Here is a 17,535-nt window from a genome sequence, read left to right as displayed (position 1 = left end):
AAAATATATATTTTTTTATTATATTTGTTTTATTTTTTATTTTATTCCCACTACTTTTCCTTACATTTGAAAGTTTAAACGAATAATACAAAATTTCTCAATCAAAAACTTATAACAAGCGTTTTCACTTTAAAATGTAATAGTTTAACTAAATTTCTTACCATTTAAATAATATTAGTACGATAAAACCAGATTTTTTTTTGTTATTAACAACTATAATGTAGTTATTATAAATTTAAAAAAAAAATTAATGAAACAAATCAATTTAATATCTTGTAAATAATAGTAACCTATATTTAAAATAAAAAAAATATATTAAATGCACATTTAAAAAAGAAAATAATAATTTAATTAATTTGTATGTATATTTTTTTTATAACAAGAGCATTCAAATAAACATCAGCTTTCATTTAAAAATATGATACAAAACTCTTAAACGTACACACTAGTGCATTATCTTTTGATTATGACTATAAAATAAATATAATAAACTTTAATAAATTTTTGTATAAAATAAAATATGTTAACAAGAGATAAATAAATGATCTGTATAAAATTTAAATTAAAAAAAAAATTAAATTATAAAAGGAATAATTTAAATATAAAAAAAATATTTAGTAAATAAGAAATTAATGAAATAAGAAAAGTAAATTAATAAAATATTAAACCAAATCTTTTAAAATTATATGTAGATATTTTTAATTTAGAAACTAATTTCAACTTATTTCATATATTTGCAAATTTTTTTTATTTTTAACAGTTCACCGTACAATTATATAAACTTGGTTTTTAAGTGCAACGCTTGTGTTGATTTAAAAGATTTATTACGTTTTAAATTGAATTATTATAATAATTGATTTGATTAAGAATATTATTTTATTTTATTAATCAATAAATCTTAAACTTAACAATTTAAAAAATCAAACAAAATCTTTAAAATGCCCAGCAACAGAAAAAATAAAAATTACATCAAAAGTAGTAAAATTAAGAACAATCTTTTTTATATATAAACAAAGGTTTAAACATTAATTGATTTTTTTTATTTTCACAAAGAAAAAATGCAACAAAATTTAATACTATAAATTGAATTTTTAACTTTTACATAGATGCATAGCATAAATTAACTACAATTAGTTTTTTTTAATTTTGTTTTTATTTGTTTTTTTTTTGTTGATGTCATCTATTGCAAGTTTATGGAAAATTATTTAAATTAATGATGATAATTAATCCGATTTATGTCGAATTGCAAATTATATTTATGTTATATTTCTGTTGTAAGTTTCGATTTCGCTGTTGCATATTTTTGTTGTTCTTTTATTGAAGTAAATAACATTTTTTTATTTAAGTATAATAAGTATAGAAATTTTGTTATAATTCTTTCTTTTGTTGCTTCTTATAAACTTTCATTAATATTGTGTCGCGTTTTGCATTGAAATAGTTTGATGCATTCAGAGTAAATATTTACCAAGCAAAATACCAAAAATGGCTGCAGCAATCGAAATTGCTATATAAAAAACTGGTATCTGCTTTTCAGCAATCATAGGTGCATACGTCTCATCGATTGTTTTAGCTGACATAGCTGGTGCACTTCTAAGTCGTACAATTTGCTCCTAACAAAAAAAAAACATACCATTTAGTTTCTTTAGAAAATATTGAATATAAATTAAATATATATATATGTTAAGCTATAATACTAGTGTTCATTTAATGAAAGACGACAAATCATTCATTTAGGTGAATTAAGTTACCGATTTCTTTTATTATTCATTATTCATTCATGTTCATTTATATCGTTCACCGTTCATTTTGTTCAATTAATCATTGTTATCATTCATAAGAATACAATTGCTTGCTCACATTTCTTTAGTTTTGCGAGTAAAGACAAAATAATGTAAGGAATTTTCTGTTTGCTAGGGTCACGCCCATGCACAATTAAACTACAGTTTTTATTGATGTCTGAAGAGATCTATTTTGCATGAAACATGTAGGGAATTACATCATATAAATACATGAGTTAGGGTATAGATAAGAAAGGGTTAAGTGAGAAGAAAAAGAAGTTATTTGGAATAAAAAATATATGAGGTTATATAGGTTAGGATTTAATTAAAACTAGCATGGATCAAAGTAAAGAAACCTTGCCACTTCAATGGCTATTGAAAAGAAGATATTGTATACGTTCTTTCTATTATTAGTCTATCTTAGAATTAATATCCACCGACTATCAAATACAGAAATTTCGAAATACAGTACGATTAAAGATTTATCTAAAGAATACGCAATAAAATCTTAGAGGTGTCTAGGCTATTACTAAATGCATGAAAATTTTAATGTAATCTGAGTATTAAAATATTTTAAAATTTTCTGAGACAGGTATTTTATACGTTACCTTTAAGTTTATAACTTCTTGTCGCAAACCCATATTTTTTTCGCGTAATTGTTTCATTTCAGCAATAACCTCTTCTGTATCTTCTGATGTTGCTTGTATATTTGATAACTGCAACAAATATGTGAAAAAATTGGAAGAATATTAATTATAATTTAATTGTTAATTCATTTTATCAAGACATACCTTTTCTTCACCTGAAGACTTTGTGAAATTCTCTCGTAAGGCTCCTGATGCTACTGGAGCTAAATATAAACAACAATATATTATAAAGTATAAAAAGTTATCTAAATATAATTTTATTTTTATAATTACCCGAACCACTAGTATCAGCATTTGCAGAAGTAGCTGGCATTTCAAAAACGCATTTTAATTTTGCATCCATCATTTGATCTAGCTCTGCCTCCCTCCACTAAAATTATATGCAATAACAATTTTAAATCTATTACAATTGAATTTAAATACCACTCAACATACCACTTTATTGGGATCAGCACAATCCTCTGGAGCTACAAGACTTTGAACCATAAACTTATGTTTATTTTTTTCATTTGCATCATATGAAAATGCTTGTAGACAAACTAAAAGAAATTTTTAGAATAATTTATCATTTTTTTTGTTAACTTTATAGTTCAATTTATCTACTTACTTTCCACGGAACTCTGTGAATTTGGTAAGACAGCGCCAAAATTTGGACGTACGCAATAACGTTTTGGAGCAGTAGTTTTAATCTTAAAAAGTATTGAATTTTCTGTTGGATTTGTCAAACGCATAATCGTGACAACGGGACGACTAAATGGACCTAAAAATTAAAACAATACAAATATATTATATTATAGAATAATCATAATTTATATGCTCGAAAACGTTAGTAATTATATTAAACTATTCAACACTACAATTTACCATACATTATATATACTAAGGGTATTCACGATCTTGAGTAATGAGATCGATAATTGAGTAGCATTGGCAACCTTATTAAGTGTCAGCAACAAATTATATATACTTTAGATGAAGCTTATTCATTTTGCTGTTGCCTTGAATTTTTACTAGATTAATCGTTCATCGAGGAGCTCGCTATAAGAAATAGTTTATATACATCTACTAATTATATCATAAATTTGTTATTTGTGTTTTGTTTAGAACTTTTAAAAAAAAAACTATATATATTTTCTTGTAATTTTTATTGAAAGTTTTGTACTATAAAAAACCATTGCATCATCATTCTCTTCACCTCATCATCTGAATTTTACATTTTTGATAACTTAATTGAAAATTCTATTTATTTAAAATACAGTAGTAAGTGTAATTAAATAAAGGAAAACTGATTTTGTTCCCTGTTACGATCTAATTTGAGATAACTACTTGGCTTCAGTGACCGACATCCGAAATAGTCAAATCTTAGGGAGAGTGTTATAAGGAATGCCAACACTATACCTCAAGGCATAAGACAATTTTATTTATAAATTGTTCATTAATGCTTTAATTTTTTTTTAAATAAAAGGGATTACTATTATCATTTAACATTAATAACTCTTACAATAAGCAATAAAAAACATTGATTAATTTAGTACTGAATTTTTGGTAGTTAATATTTCTTTGTTTAAATATTAATGGACATTTCAAAAAAAAGCCCAAAACATACAAAAAAAAACGTCACAAAATATAGGCCAAGTTGAACAAAAAAAAAAAGACAATACAGATATATATTTACACATACTTACGTTTGTGTCTACAAAACAAAGTGCACAAGCACAAGCAACTTGGAAAAACCCGTAATGGAACCAAACCCTTACTTTTATAGATACCACCCCTGTGTGCAATGCAAAGAGGGTGGTTGACATAACATCAAAAACTATGAGCACACTTAAGGAATTTAACAAAATGAATTTAGTGAATTTATTGCTAAAAAAACTCAAGCGAAAAATAAGCACAACAGAAGACAACAAAACTAATTCTTCATCAGCAAAAGCGAAGCCAAAAATGCGGTATAAATTGTTTGTTTCATATATATTTCCACTACTTATTTTTTAACATAATACAATTGAAAAATTAACACGATTTTGATATTCGGGGCGCTGTGATTTCGCAACCAATATTGTCAACATTTAATAAACTGCACAACTATTTCCTCTAATATTTCGAATGTCCATTTCGATTTATTGAAGTTCTCAACAATTAAATACATTGTTTGTCGGATTAATCATTGTTAATGTAATCATAAAGTAATCAAAACCCAAAAACTAATCTATATCGGCATATTAGGTTAGATTAGGTTATACCGGCGATCCTAGGGGAATCCACTTAGGCCTACAGGACCATTGTACTACCGTATTATTAAAAACTCAAGGGTTGAAACCATCTAGAACCTATGGCAAAGCTTATGATGCTATTTAAAGGAAGAACCTGAAGTTCGTCAAGATCCTCAAAAAAGAAAGACCCTAAAATGTTAAGTATCGGCATATTAATCAGTGAAAAATTGTTCAGAATATTAAATATCAATATATCGAATATCAATATATGCCGGCTTAAAACGTAGTAGAAGTAGTAGTAGAGTTGCTCCTTTATAGAGAATTTACTTAAATGCATTATCAAATCGGGGCGCCCTAAATATATGAATTTTTCTTATTTTTGTATACTATTTGCATCTTTAATAAAAATTTAATACATACACTGAAGAAAGAATTTTGTCACTTTTGCCATTTATTTAAATCATTAGATATATGTATATAATTTATAATGAGAAGTTATAAATCATTTCTATGCCTTTTTTATTTCAATTATCATTTATTCTTAATACAATCTGCTAAATTCAATAAACTGTATAGCACTGTATAGAACCCATCAGGCATACCAAAATTGTAGTTCAAAAAATAACATAATATTTGGTGGCTGTCCGTGTAAGCAGGTGAGTAGCTGTTAAGGTGTGCTTTAAAGGGAAGAAATTAAATGTACCACAAAGAAAATGAATGAAGAAAATTGTAAACAATGTGATTGCATAGAAAGATGGAAAGATGGGGAATTATGAAGGAAAAGTGACTGCGGAAATTGTTTCGTCACGTCATTTATTACGTCATTTCATAAATAAGAATATTTTTTTGTTTAATATATGCGCATATATTTTGTATAGTATGCATTTGGTTTATACTAATAATCTATTATTCTTGAAATACTACAAATGAACAAACCACACACATACAAACATCCTCTATTAAAAAATACTCGAGAGTATATTTATTTATAAATGAAAGAAGTAAGGCAATGGAACGGCGTCAGTATCCGCTGTGATTGCTACTTCAAAAGGGGGTCACGAAACGACATTGGCCAACAAAAAAAAAATAATCATAATACCTTTTTGTGGTTTTACTTGCAACTACAAAAACAGAACAATAAAAAATTTTAATAACTAATGCAACATGTCACGTCACCTTCACGCTGCACAGGTCCAATTGTTAATAATCGATTCGCACGTTGCACAAATTGCAGTTATTCCGACAACACATAAAGTACTACCTACCATGGGTGAAAGTAATACATGGGTGTATGTCATATGAATATATTCGATTATAGTATATATGTTCGTTCTTATGCATATGAACAATAAAAGATACAGTTTAAGTTAATACAGTTCATAAAAATTTATGAGCTGCTCAATGAAAATAAAATATCAAAAAATTTTTTTTCCTTATGCATTATATCAGACAAGTTCTATAATTGGCGCAATATATATGTGTAAACACAATTTTTGTCAAAATAAAATATAAAGTAAAAATATATTTTTAAAAGAAGAAAGAGAAGAAGTAACAAATTACGTCATTGAAAGTTCAACAAATATATTTTTCTAGTAAATAATTTTTATTTCCAACAGACAAAAACATTTTGTTAATGTTTGTGACCACATATAGATTATATATGGCATTTGATATCATTGTTTAGAGAAAATAAAAATTAATAATTAAACCTATCTTAAATACTCCCATTAATTTTAGGAAGATAATAAAATATAATAAAGCTTTACATTTTTAATAATTAAACCAATTGCAATATTAAGTAATACAAAAGAGACAAAAATCAAATTATTTTACCAAAAAGCCTCAACAAGTAATTTAATCAATTAAAAAAATTACGTTATAAGTTAATTACACTACATATGAATTGACCTAAAAAATTGAACAGATATTAATTATAAACTACACTTCACTTGATCTCTCTATCGCATGCAATTAGACTTCAATTTAGCTCAAAAGTACATATTTTCAGCATTGCTGCAGCAAATATTTAACTTCAATTTCAAAAATTCAATGTTTTAAGGTCAACTCTGTTTAAACAAACAGAATTTGAAGTGCCAACCAACAGCACCAAAGAAAGCATCTCCCACCCTCCTGTTATATCGGATACAAATGAAAAATCCGACAATACAAAACAAAAAAATGCTGTAGAATACCTAATCTAATATTCATTATACAGTCAATATAACCATTCTCTATTTTTGAGAAGTAATGTAATTTTTTTCTATCATCTGCACTCATTTCTTTAATGTCGTTTATTATACCTACAACTCATCTTTCCCTTGACTTGTCTAACCGGGCCTTACAATCTGTGTAGTACTAAGGGCTTATTTTTCTATGTTTGGAATTAATTCTCTGTAATGATCTTTAATTTTGTGTTTCAACTTTTAATTGTATTAAAATCTGACGATTTGACCAAGGCTCTGTCACAGAGATTCGGTTTTTCAAGTGGAGTTATATCCGATACTGTCCTATAAATAGAGCTACAAGCCGTGTTAGAAATCTTGCTTTGAATTAGATGACTTCTGTGTAATAATTTCAAATATGAAAGTTATTAGTAGTTACTTTCACCTTAATTTATTTTTATTTTGACAACCCGAAGCTTTCGCAATGTTGTTACAATACTATTTTAGGAGTAGCATTTGTACTTAAACCATCGTTATGAAATCTAATAGGACAGGTTGAATTGTTTGACATCATCAAGTCAATATATATATTTTTATAACGCTTTATACTTCTATAAGATCTTCCTGATGTTCTGTTGTCTTAGCAGACAATTTCTGCCTCCTCTGCAATTATAAGAATTGCAACTGTCTTCTGTTTAGCTGATGTTTCGAATGTTTTATATATACAACCTGCCAAGCACAGGTTTTAAGTGGAAATTATATACGATAATTTCAACACATTTAAAACATTTTTATTATTCATATATACTATATAATAATTTTAAAGAAAACAAAATTTGGCAGAATATTGTTTTCCGGATATGCTGTGTGACAAACATAATAGTAGTGAACGCATTCGTTTAAAGTGTAAATATTTTATGTATAGATTTTAAGAGACATGTATGATAGTATATATAAATTGTATTTTTATATCACAATAAAACGTGTGAAATGAGCCTGAAATATTTTAGCTGAGGAAGAAAAACTGAATAACAAACGAAATTAAGAACAAAGAACAGAACCCGTAAAAGAATAATTAAGAATATGATTAATAACAATTTCATTAAAATATTTGAAACTATATAGACAAGTTCATAATTGCAGAAATAAATTCAGTTGCGTTATCAAAATATAAATACACAATTCACGAAATAATTTCGTGTATTGATAAGCTTTAGTAATTAATAATTTTATCATTGACTCTTGGATTAAAATAATAAAGAGCAAAGTACTTAATCTTAGACCAAATGAGATTGTTCATATGATTAGGCATATTAATATACAGCCATTAGTAATATAATTATATTCAAATATAATTCTCTGACCACTAAATAATGGATATAGATTAAATATATGGAATACACATACTACAATGAAAACCTATTGTATTGATATATATTGATAAAAAATTTGCATATTTTGAAACTAATGCAAAAGAAAATAAAACAGCTTAGTTAAAAATACAATAAAAGTTCTCTTATTGTAATTTTGGAATAACATTTAGCGATAAAAATTGTACAGATGATGTGTATTGTTCAGGGAAAGAATATACACATCACTATGAATCATTATATTTTTTTAACATTTTTATAAAAGGGAAAAACTTAGTCATACTATAATTTGTTTTCTATTAAAACAATTAAAAATCCAAAGCGTTATTTCTATTGCAGTTAATGTAGAAAAAAGCTGTTCTACACTTATAACTGCGTGACAGTACGTGAAATGTTTATGCTGCATTTATTGAATTATCAAAGTTTTACTATTTTCTGCTTATACATTTTTATTTACTTACCAACAAATCGTAATTCGGATGGTGGGTCAATAATTAATAATCCCTTTTTCTCCTCCATTTTGATTCAAGTGTAAAAATTTTATAAATATTAACAGCAAATCACTTTCTTGTTGGAAAATTTGACAATTTTTTCGCTGTGGCGACCCGTTTCTTCTTTCCCTTACGTTTGCTGCTGCGTTTTTTTATTCCACTCCGTTTAAAGGTTACTACGCCGGGAGCAAGTACCTTTTAAAAGTTATTTAATATGTTAGTTCAATAAATTTTCAATATTTAATAAAGCTATTCAAATGTTTAATCATAAAACTGATATTAACACGTTTTCAATTTACTTAGTAAGAACGTTCAGCTCTTGCTATGCTTCTTTTTTGGCAATATAAATTGTGCAACGCATGCGTCACTTTTAAAATTTCGCCGTATGTTAAATTTTTAATTTGCCGTTGTAATAGCTCATAAATAAAATTATGACATTCTCACATATTTATATAAAACTGCGTGATAATGAAAGAGATGACTATATAATAATTTGACGTATAACACATCTGTCACTTGTGATGCGTGTTCAGTTTGTGAAATGATATGTGCTATTCGTATTACTAAATTAAATCGAATAATTCAAAAATTATTTTATTATAAAAATTATTTATTTAAGAAAATGTCAAATTTTCCTACTTGTATATTTTTTGATTTCCTTTTCAACATTTAATTTACAGCAACACATTAACTGTACCGTTTTTAATATATAAACTAGTGGTAACTTCAATCATTTCAATAAGCAGTGTATTGCATTATTTCCGTAATTCACTACATGCACAAAGTACTCCTGTTGTAGAGTTCTTATTTTCTAAAATATTTTTGTATATAAGATTCATACATTTAGTCTATTAAAATTATTATGTAAAACGATATAAAAAAATGATTAATTATGTTAAGTGGCTGCAGCTAATATATAAACTCAAAGCTGTATTTCCAGTGACAGCGGCAACCGTAGTTAAATATGTTATATATAACATTGATTTTATTATATTTTAATTTGTAAATGCTATTTCGAAAGCTATAGCATTTTGTTCAGTACTCTGAGCACATATTCAACTATACATGCTAACTTCGTGCTAAATTGTTAAAGCGCTTAATATATTAATGACAACATCATTAATGAAAAATGAAATTACTTGTTAAAAATATGAAAACGCCTTATACGGTGGATCGAATGTAAGATTAAGATTATTTAAATATAAATACATAACATAAATTCAACACTTTAGCATTTTTGCTATTTAGCACGACTTTAGCAAGCTAAGCACAGTTCATTGAAAGGCTTAATATATTAAACGTGTAGACTTAACCCTTTTGAAACATAAAATTCTGTCTTTAGAATGAAATTTAAAACTATAGGTCGCGTCAAAAAAGTTAGGTATGGTATTAAAGGACTTCATATTAGTTAAAAATATTTAAAACATTAAAAACATTGAAAATATTACGTATCTTAGTATGAAAAAATGATATCTGAATATTAATAGTAATACTGAACTATTCATTACATTTGGATATGCATGTCAACTACAATAATTAAAAAAAAAATTTGTTATAAGACCTGATATAATAGTACAAGCTTTTTATTTTGCAATCATATTGACTTCACACATATTTATACACAAACCATACACTTAATGATTGACACCATGTTCATAAGTGTACACGCTATCTGCTTTGAATTTTTCCATGCGGTCGTTATTTCAATCTTTCGCCGCAAGGGCCTGCTTGAACAATGTAAACAAAGTTTATCATATGTTCTGTTATGTTTTATATATTTCGCAGACAATTTGGACGAACGGTACAGCCTATAATTTTTCATACAATACTGTTATTCTTGATAATAATTACCTACTAATAATTGAAAGGAGATAATTTTATATATCTTATAAAACATTTTTGAAAATATTTTCACATAATTGTTGCTCTTCGTCTGGATAAGAAATTGCATAAAATATGAATTAAAGTTCAACAATAACTAAATAAATAATAACATATAAATAATTTTTAATATATATACAAATGACTGAGGAAATAGAATTAAACGCAATAAACAATGATAATTTTGTGGAAAGAACATCCAAGGCGGAGAGACTCATACAGGAATTGAATGCAGTAAATGCAAAAAAAATAGCTTTTTTACTAGTTTGCGGTTTTTTAATTTATCATGGAATTCTGAACTGGCAATATGGTAATTATATTGTTTGAATTAATGTTTTGGCGCAACTATATAAATAAAAATTCCTATCTTATTTCTTATGATTAGGCAGTGATTCCTGTCAATGGCTTTTGTCTAAAGGGCGTTTTAAAGGCGACAATGAATGGCAACCTTACGGTTGCATGATGCATAAGTACTCTCAAACGTAAGTTTACTGAAGTTATCCCGCAAAATACTCAAACTCAAGAAACCAAGAAAGAAACTATGAGACTGTGTGAGTTAAGTAAATATTTTTATATCAAAAATGTGAAAATTTAGGAAAACTTCTTATTTATCTTGCCGTTGTGATCCACATAAGTGAGATTTTTGAATAGCTGGTAGGAGTGCTCGCTCTGTGTAGTCTGCATCGGTTCATGACTTAGAACTGGTTATTCTTCGAAGTATTCATATCTGACTTATGTTCGCTAGAATTATCTAAAATTGTTATTAACTCAATTTTTTTTAGCTTTGAAGTGTAAAAATATATCAAAAATAATTGATAAAATGTGAGTCATGCTGTTTATGTCTGATGTTTTGCTTATCAACTGACTTTTATCACTGGTATTTTTGAATTTATTATTACTATCATGTCTTAATTACTATAAAGAATGGTCTATTATGTAAAATATATAAATATTATTTTTATGTGCAGATATATACTATATTCATAAGCAGTTTGTGTGAATTGAAATAATATATACCACATTAATACCTGGTATCAAAATGGTTCCAAATTGAATAGAGACTTTGATTGCCAGGTATACAGTAGACTCCTGATATTAGGAAAGAAATAATGCCAAGACCTTTCGTTTCGTAGCTTTCGCTATTTAGTATATCTCTTATTTACAATTATGTGATCGTTCTTTACATCGGGTATTCGTTAACCCGAGCATCTACTGTAATAACTAACTTTTTTATAAATTTTCATTAAAATTTTAAATATCTTAAAATTTAAATCATTCTTTCAGAGATACGCGTCGTTGCTTCCGTTACTTAGATTTCTGGGGAAAGCAAAATGATTTTATCTTTATTGGTGACCGTAGTATACGTAGACTTTATCAGAATTTCATAACACATTTAAATCCAAATGATGATGATAACAATTCATTACTGTTAGAATCTGAACCACCTCATGATCTCGAATTTGAAGAGCGTAAATTGAATATGCGTTCTCTATATATTTTTGCGGACCAAGTATCCGACTCGCTGTTAGATAAGCTAACTCGATTTGAGGATACGAAAAACTTGCATGGCGTTTTTGTTATTGGACTAACTCATCGTAACTTTCACGGCGGAAACGTAACAGAATCATTATTAAAATCTTATAATTTGAATTTGACTCGACTTATTGTGCCATTGGATCGCTTAGTTGCACAAAAGTCTAAAGTACTTTGGAAAATGCAAGATCATGTAAATGAAGATAAGCTTCCAGAAGCTTGGAAATTGGTGCAGAATAAAGATATCGATCGTATAAATCGTGAAGCGCGTAAGGTATTTCGTTTCTCTGATGCTGCTGTATGGGATTCTGCAACTCACATATCCGATGGACTTGTAGATAACGCTATAGATGGTTATAAATTGAGCGATTTGGGATTACGGCATGAAGTGCAACTCATACTGAATATGTATTGCAATGATTATATGAATTACAATGATGGCACATGTTGCAGCAGCGCAGAGCCTTATACAAATCTGCAAATTGTAACCTATGCAGTATTTGGAGTTTGGTAATTTTATTTGTTTTTATTTTATATAAATTAAAAGTAACAATAATTTTTTATTTATAGTATTGCCCTGGCCTGTGCTATATGTTTTCGTCGATGGGTGCTGCATCTGCAAGGTAAAACATTTTACACGCCACTTTACCAGCATAGTAACCGATTCTATGCAAATTCTAATGTGGATGGCAATCAAAACAGCGGTATATTGGCGATGGACTATTCAACTCCGATACTAGCGTTAGCATTACTTGGTATTATTATGGCATATTTTTATCTCTGTGATCGTACGAATTTTTTTATGAAAGAAAACAAATACTATTCTGAATTCAGTTTTTGGATACCTGTAGGTTATGTTTTCGCTTTGGGTATATTCTTTATGGAAGATTCCCGATTTACTAAAGTGCTTAACCGTGATCAGACGGATGAGTTAAAGGGTTGGATATTACTGGTAGTTTTAATTTACTATATGACAGGTGCGCATCGTGTCCTACCCATACATATGCATATAAAACTTCTTATAAGTGGTTACCTTTTTCTAACTGGATACACTCACTTCTCCTACATGTGGCAAACTGGCAATTCAGGCTTTGTGCGCTTTTTTCAAGTTATGTTCCGATTGAACTTCATGACTGTTATTTTGTGCTTCTGCATGAATCGACCATACCAATTTTATTACTTCGTACCATTGTTATCATTTTGGTTATGTATAATATATTTCTTATTGTCCTTACCACCACGTATAACATCACAATCTGTCGATTTAAATGCTCTACATTATTTGTATTTAGTTGGAAAATTTGTAGGTTGTATTAGTGTTATCACTGTACTTTTTATGTCGGAAGTTTTCTTTGAACGAATTTTTGTTACACGTCCTTGGAAAGCACTATTCGTCACTACAGATGATGATATACATGAATGGTGGTATCAGTGGAAATTGGATAGATACACTGTGACATTTGGTATGATATTTGCAGCGATTTTCCATATTGCACAAAAGTATAGTTTCTTTGATGACAATAATCACGGCAATCTGTTCGCGAGGCGCACTTCAATTACAGTAACATTGTTAGCATTATTAGGTGTTGGCTTCTATACTGCCTTCTCATTTTTTTGCCGTAATGAAAACAATTGCGAGGAGATACATTCTTATATATTATTTATACCAATTATTGGATATATTATTTTAAGAAATATCTCAGGTATTTTACGTACACGATATTCCACATTTTTCGCTTGGTTTGGACGTATCTCATTGGAACTTTTTATATGTCAGTATCATATATGGTTAGCTGCAGATCGAAATGGTGTGCTTGTATTACTGCCAGGATTTCCTACGCTTAATATGATTATCACTTCCTTTATATTTGTATGTGCCTCACATGAAGTAAATCGCATAACACAAATACTATCTCCAATAGCTGTGCCAAACGATTGGAAATTAGTTCTACGCAACTTCGTTATATTTTTAATAATATTAGTACCTATAGCGCGATCTGATGGCATGTTTTAGAAACTTGCTATGATATAAAAACATACATATATTATAAAAGTGATTCATTTTTAAAATTAGATACATAGTCTAACATACACGTTGTATGAAGTCAAATTATTCGTAATTATTAATTATTAGCGAATAAAATTAATTAAGTAATTTAAGGTTGATTTATTTGTTTCATATAATTTCTAAATATTATATATTCTTGTACTTAGCTTAAAAAATGACAAGCTGCACAATATGCACGAACTTTATAAACTATTTAACGTCCTTTTCAAGATATATAGTATAATTAAGTGAATATTTGCTCAATTATTTAGAATTAGTCTAACACGGAAATTTTTAAATTTTTAAAACATACTCTTTATTAGTAAGTTAAAGTTATATATTAGAATTATAATTTATAAATAATATTTAATACATTTGCATGTAAAGTAATTGAAAACCTACACTGTATTTAATATATTCCATAAAAACTCGAAACATTTTTCTAAAGTAAAGAAAATTTGATAATTAAATAATTTTTTATAAATGAGCATAAAAATTCATTAAAAGTATAATTTTTTATTTTGTAATTTAAAAAATAAACGAACAAAACGTAGTCTTAGAAGACTAAAAATTTTTCAATATTGTGGTAATTAAGTTATTCTCATATCAAATACGAGTATGTATATAACCTATAAGGAACAAAATATTTTATTTATTTGATTCATATACTTTTGAATAAGTTTGTATTTGCATTATTTTTTAATTGTTATAATATGTTTCATATTACAGTGAAAGCTCTGTTAACGAACAGTTTTAAAGTACATTCTCTTAAGCGGACAGAGCTAAAGTTCCCGTTGCTGTGCGTTATAGAGAGCTTTTACTGTATATGTGATTTTAAGTAAAAATTTTGTAAACATCTGATTAAATAATAAATTTGTACTTATTAATAAAAAAGGAACTTAAATGAATTTTATTAACAAAAAATATGATTTATTTATAAATGATGAACAAAAAATAAAATGAATATTAAATTCAAAACTGGGCTTTTATATATACATATACAAAGGACTCTAATTAATTTAAAAAAATCTGCGAATAATTTATTCGTTTCATAAAATAATTATGTAATTAACTGCGCAAAGCTTAAAAGTTTTTTTTTGGAAAATATACAATAAACGGTATAGGTTAATTATGAAGAAAGAACTGATCATTCGATTTTCTAGACGGTTGAGTGGCGTTCGCTCCTGTCAATATAATGTGAATATAGTAAATGGTAAATATTTATTTATGGTAAAAAAATATGGCGGTCGATAGATCTATTGGCATCTACCTCTTCTCAACCTCAACCTCTTCTAATATTGAGTTGTTCTACAAAATCTTACCCAGTCCGGTTGCACTCAAGATTTTAATTGAAATGAATGTCAATGTAGCATTGTCTGGTATTAAATATGATCCAAGATGTTTGTTGTCAGTCGATTTGTATATGCTCAGTCGACTAATTTGATTCATAACTGCACATGAAGTTTCATATAATATGCATGTATCTGTATTGTGCAGATGGCAATTGTGCTTACAATGGCCACTAAACTTTCTTAATCTATTATTCGATAACCCAATAAGAATTTAAATATTTTGTAATATAGTTGCCTTCTTGGTCCGCTCCTCTTCTGACTGCAGCAAGTCTTTTGAGTTCACAGCAACAACCAAAACACTCAATGCTCAAAAAATTTTAGTAGATATTTTCTTGGAAACGTGTTATGAAATCCATTGTCTTCATTATCCTTTCGGACAACAAATTGCATAGCAGCAAAGTGGACATTACTTCCACTGATATAATAGCGTAGGCTATCATCCTAGGGGTGTTCAGCTGAATGAATCACCTCGAAGTTGTGGGGAGATTTGTAGAAGGTTGCTCAGAGTGGACACCGGTCATAGTGCCTATTAGGATGATAATGATCAATTTTGAAGAACAAAACACACTATTTATTGATTTTATGCTTGAAAATTGAATTAAAAAGATGCAATACAGGAAAAAGGTTTACTTATTAAACGAGATGAAACTTCAATAAGTTATAAACTAATATTATATTATTATTTTAAAGATTTACTACTTAAATGTTTAAAATATGAATTTTTTTTTTGATTTAAAAGAAAATTTAACAAAAACAAAAACCTGCATTAAAGCATAAAATAGATGAGAAATCCTTTGTTATGATTTTTGTCATATATGTATCTGAAGCACATGCGACTACACCTGCGGTTGGATTTCATACACCACATATTGCTTCCACTTTCTAAATGTTATTGTGACGAGTGTGTTAGGCTGAATGAATGCATTTCAGTATTCCACATACTTCACAGTACCTATTTCATTTACTAATGCAACCAGGCGACTATCTGAAGGATGGCACTATTGTTTTTGCGTACAAATGCGTAAACTCTTGTATTTTTCGGTATATAAACTTTTAAATGCGACTGACTGCCTCTTAATACTCAACAAATGGAAAATGTAAGTCACTGAACTTTTATGCATAATTAAGAAGCAAGTAAAATGTATCTACTTGAGTTCGTTATGTAGTATCTAAGCCCGCATTTGTAGAATTTAGGCGTGCTAAGAGATTTTGTTTTGCTAATAGATAATATATATGTATATTATTCTACTATCTTAGAAATATGTATCATTGTCATTTTTGTTAATGTATGTTATGTTGCCAGTGAGTCACAGCATTTTTTATCTACACTTAGTCATATACCATTTGAATTATTTAATCTTAAATTTTTTACTATTTTTAGCTATACGATTTTATTCAATATTACATTAAGTCACGGTTGATTATGTGTTCAGGAAAGATTCTTGATTACATTTAGATAATGACAATGCAATTCATCATTGTTCTATTGAGGTAAAAACTATCTCATTGCTTTCATATTCTAAGTAATTTCTTCCTATCAGTAATTGCTTTACATAAAAGGTAATTTATAGCAACTGGCTATTATCTCTCATCTTTATGCAAGAATTAAAGTAGAAATCTTGTCAGAAACTTATTATTGGAAATTTAACAGAGTTCACTTAAAATATTTGCGAACACTTAAAAGCGCTTGAAGTCAAGTAATGAAATGAAATAATCATAAAATCGAAAAAAAGTTTATCTGAAAGTAAGAAGTAAATTACACTAATAACAACATTCATAACTTAATCACCATGCCAAATTTCATGAAAATCGTGACGTCGTAATGCAAATTAGTTACACATTGTGAGCACAAAACAACATTTTACGAGTGTAAATGACGTCTTGGTGGAAATAATGATACGCTGATGGTGAATGATAACCACGAGAGGCAGTATTCGCCATCAGACGGTGTTAAAAGTTCTTGGTTGGCTGAGATACGTAAACACATTAAGCCAAATACAAAAGTTGTGAATACATTCACAAACATTCTAACCTGTATCTGCGGCAAAGCCACAAGTTGCT

General features: G+C 27.8%; 2 protein-coding genes across 3 annotated transcripts; one reads left to right on the top strand and one right to left on the bottom strand.

The window, feature by feature from the left end:
• Positions 1-1,169: 1,169 nt before the first annotated feature.
• LOC119671608 (vesicle-associated membrane protein-associated protein A) lies at positions 1,170-9,086 on the bottom strand. 2 transcript variants are annotated; one of them, XM_038082325.1, is made up of 8 exons: positions 8,961-9,086; positions 8,632-8,856; positions 3,033-3,185; positions 2,861-2,964; positions 2,699-2,795; positions 2,570-2,628; positions 2,387-2,494; positions 1,170-1,610 (listed from the first exon to the last, which is right to left on the bottom strand). In XM_038082325.1, the coding sequence occupies exons 2-8, from the start codon at positions 8,687-8,689 to the stop codon at positions 1,449-1,451; spliced, it is 741 nt and encodes a 246-aa protein (XP_037938253.1). In that variant the 5' UTR covers positions 8,690-8,856; positions 8,961-9,086; the 3' UTR covers positions 1,170-1,448. The 2 variants fall into 2 exon arrangements, with proteins under 2 accessions (XP_037938253.1, XP_037938252.1); XM_038082324.1 differs by having other exon boundaries at positions 8,632-9,086.
• A 1,513-nt stretch (positions 9,087-10,599) lies between these two features.
• LOC119671607 (N-acetylneuraminate 9-O-acetyltransferase) lies at positions 10,600-14,339 on the top strand. The gene is made up of 4 exons (XM_038082323.1): positions 10,600-10,852; positions 10,928-11,024; positions 11,827-12,585; positions 12,646-14,339. Exons 1-4 carry the CDS (start codon positions 10,684-10,686, stop codon positions 14,087-14,089), a joined length of 2,469 nt encoding a protein of 822 aa, XP_037938251.1. The 5' UTR covers positions 10,600-10,683; the 3' UTR covers positions 14,090-14,339.
• Positions 14,340-17,535: the final 3,196 nt, after the last annotated feature.

Source organism: Teleopsis dalmanni, chromosome 1 (genome assembly GCF_002237135.1).
Source record: "Teleopsis dalmanni isolate 2A chromosome 1, ASM223713v2, whole genome shotgun sequence".
Lineage (NCBI taxonomy): Eukaryota > Metazoa > Arthropoda > Insecta > Diptera > Diopsidae > Teleopsis > Teleopsis dalmanni.
The sequence above is the reverse complement of the archived record's forward strand: the minus strand, read 5'-3'. Positions and strand labels throughout refer to the sequence as shown.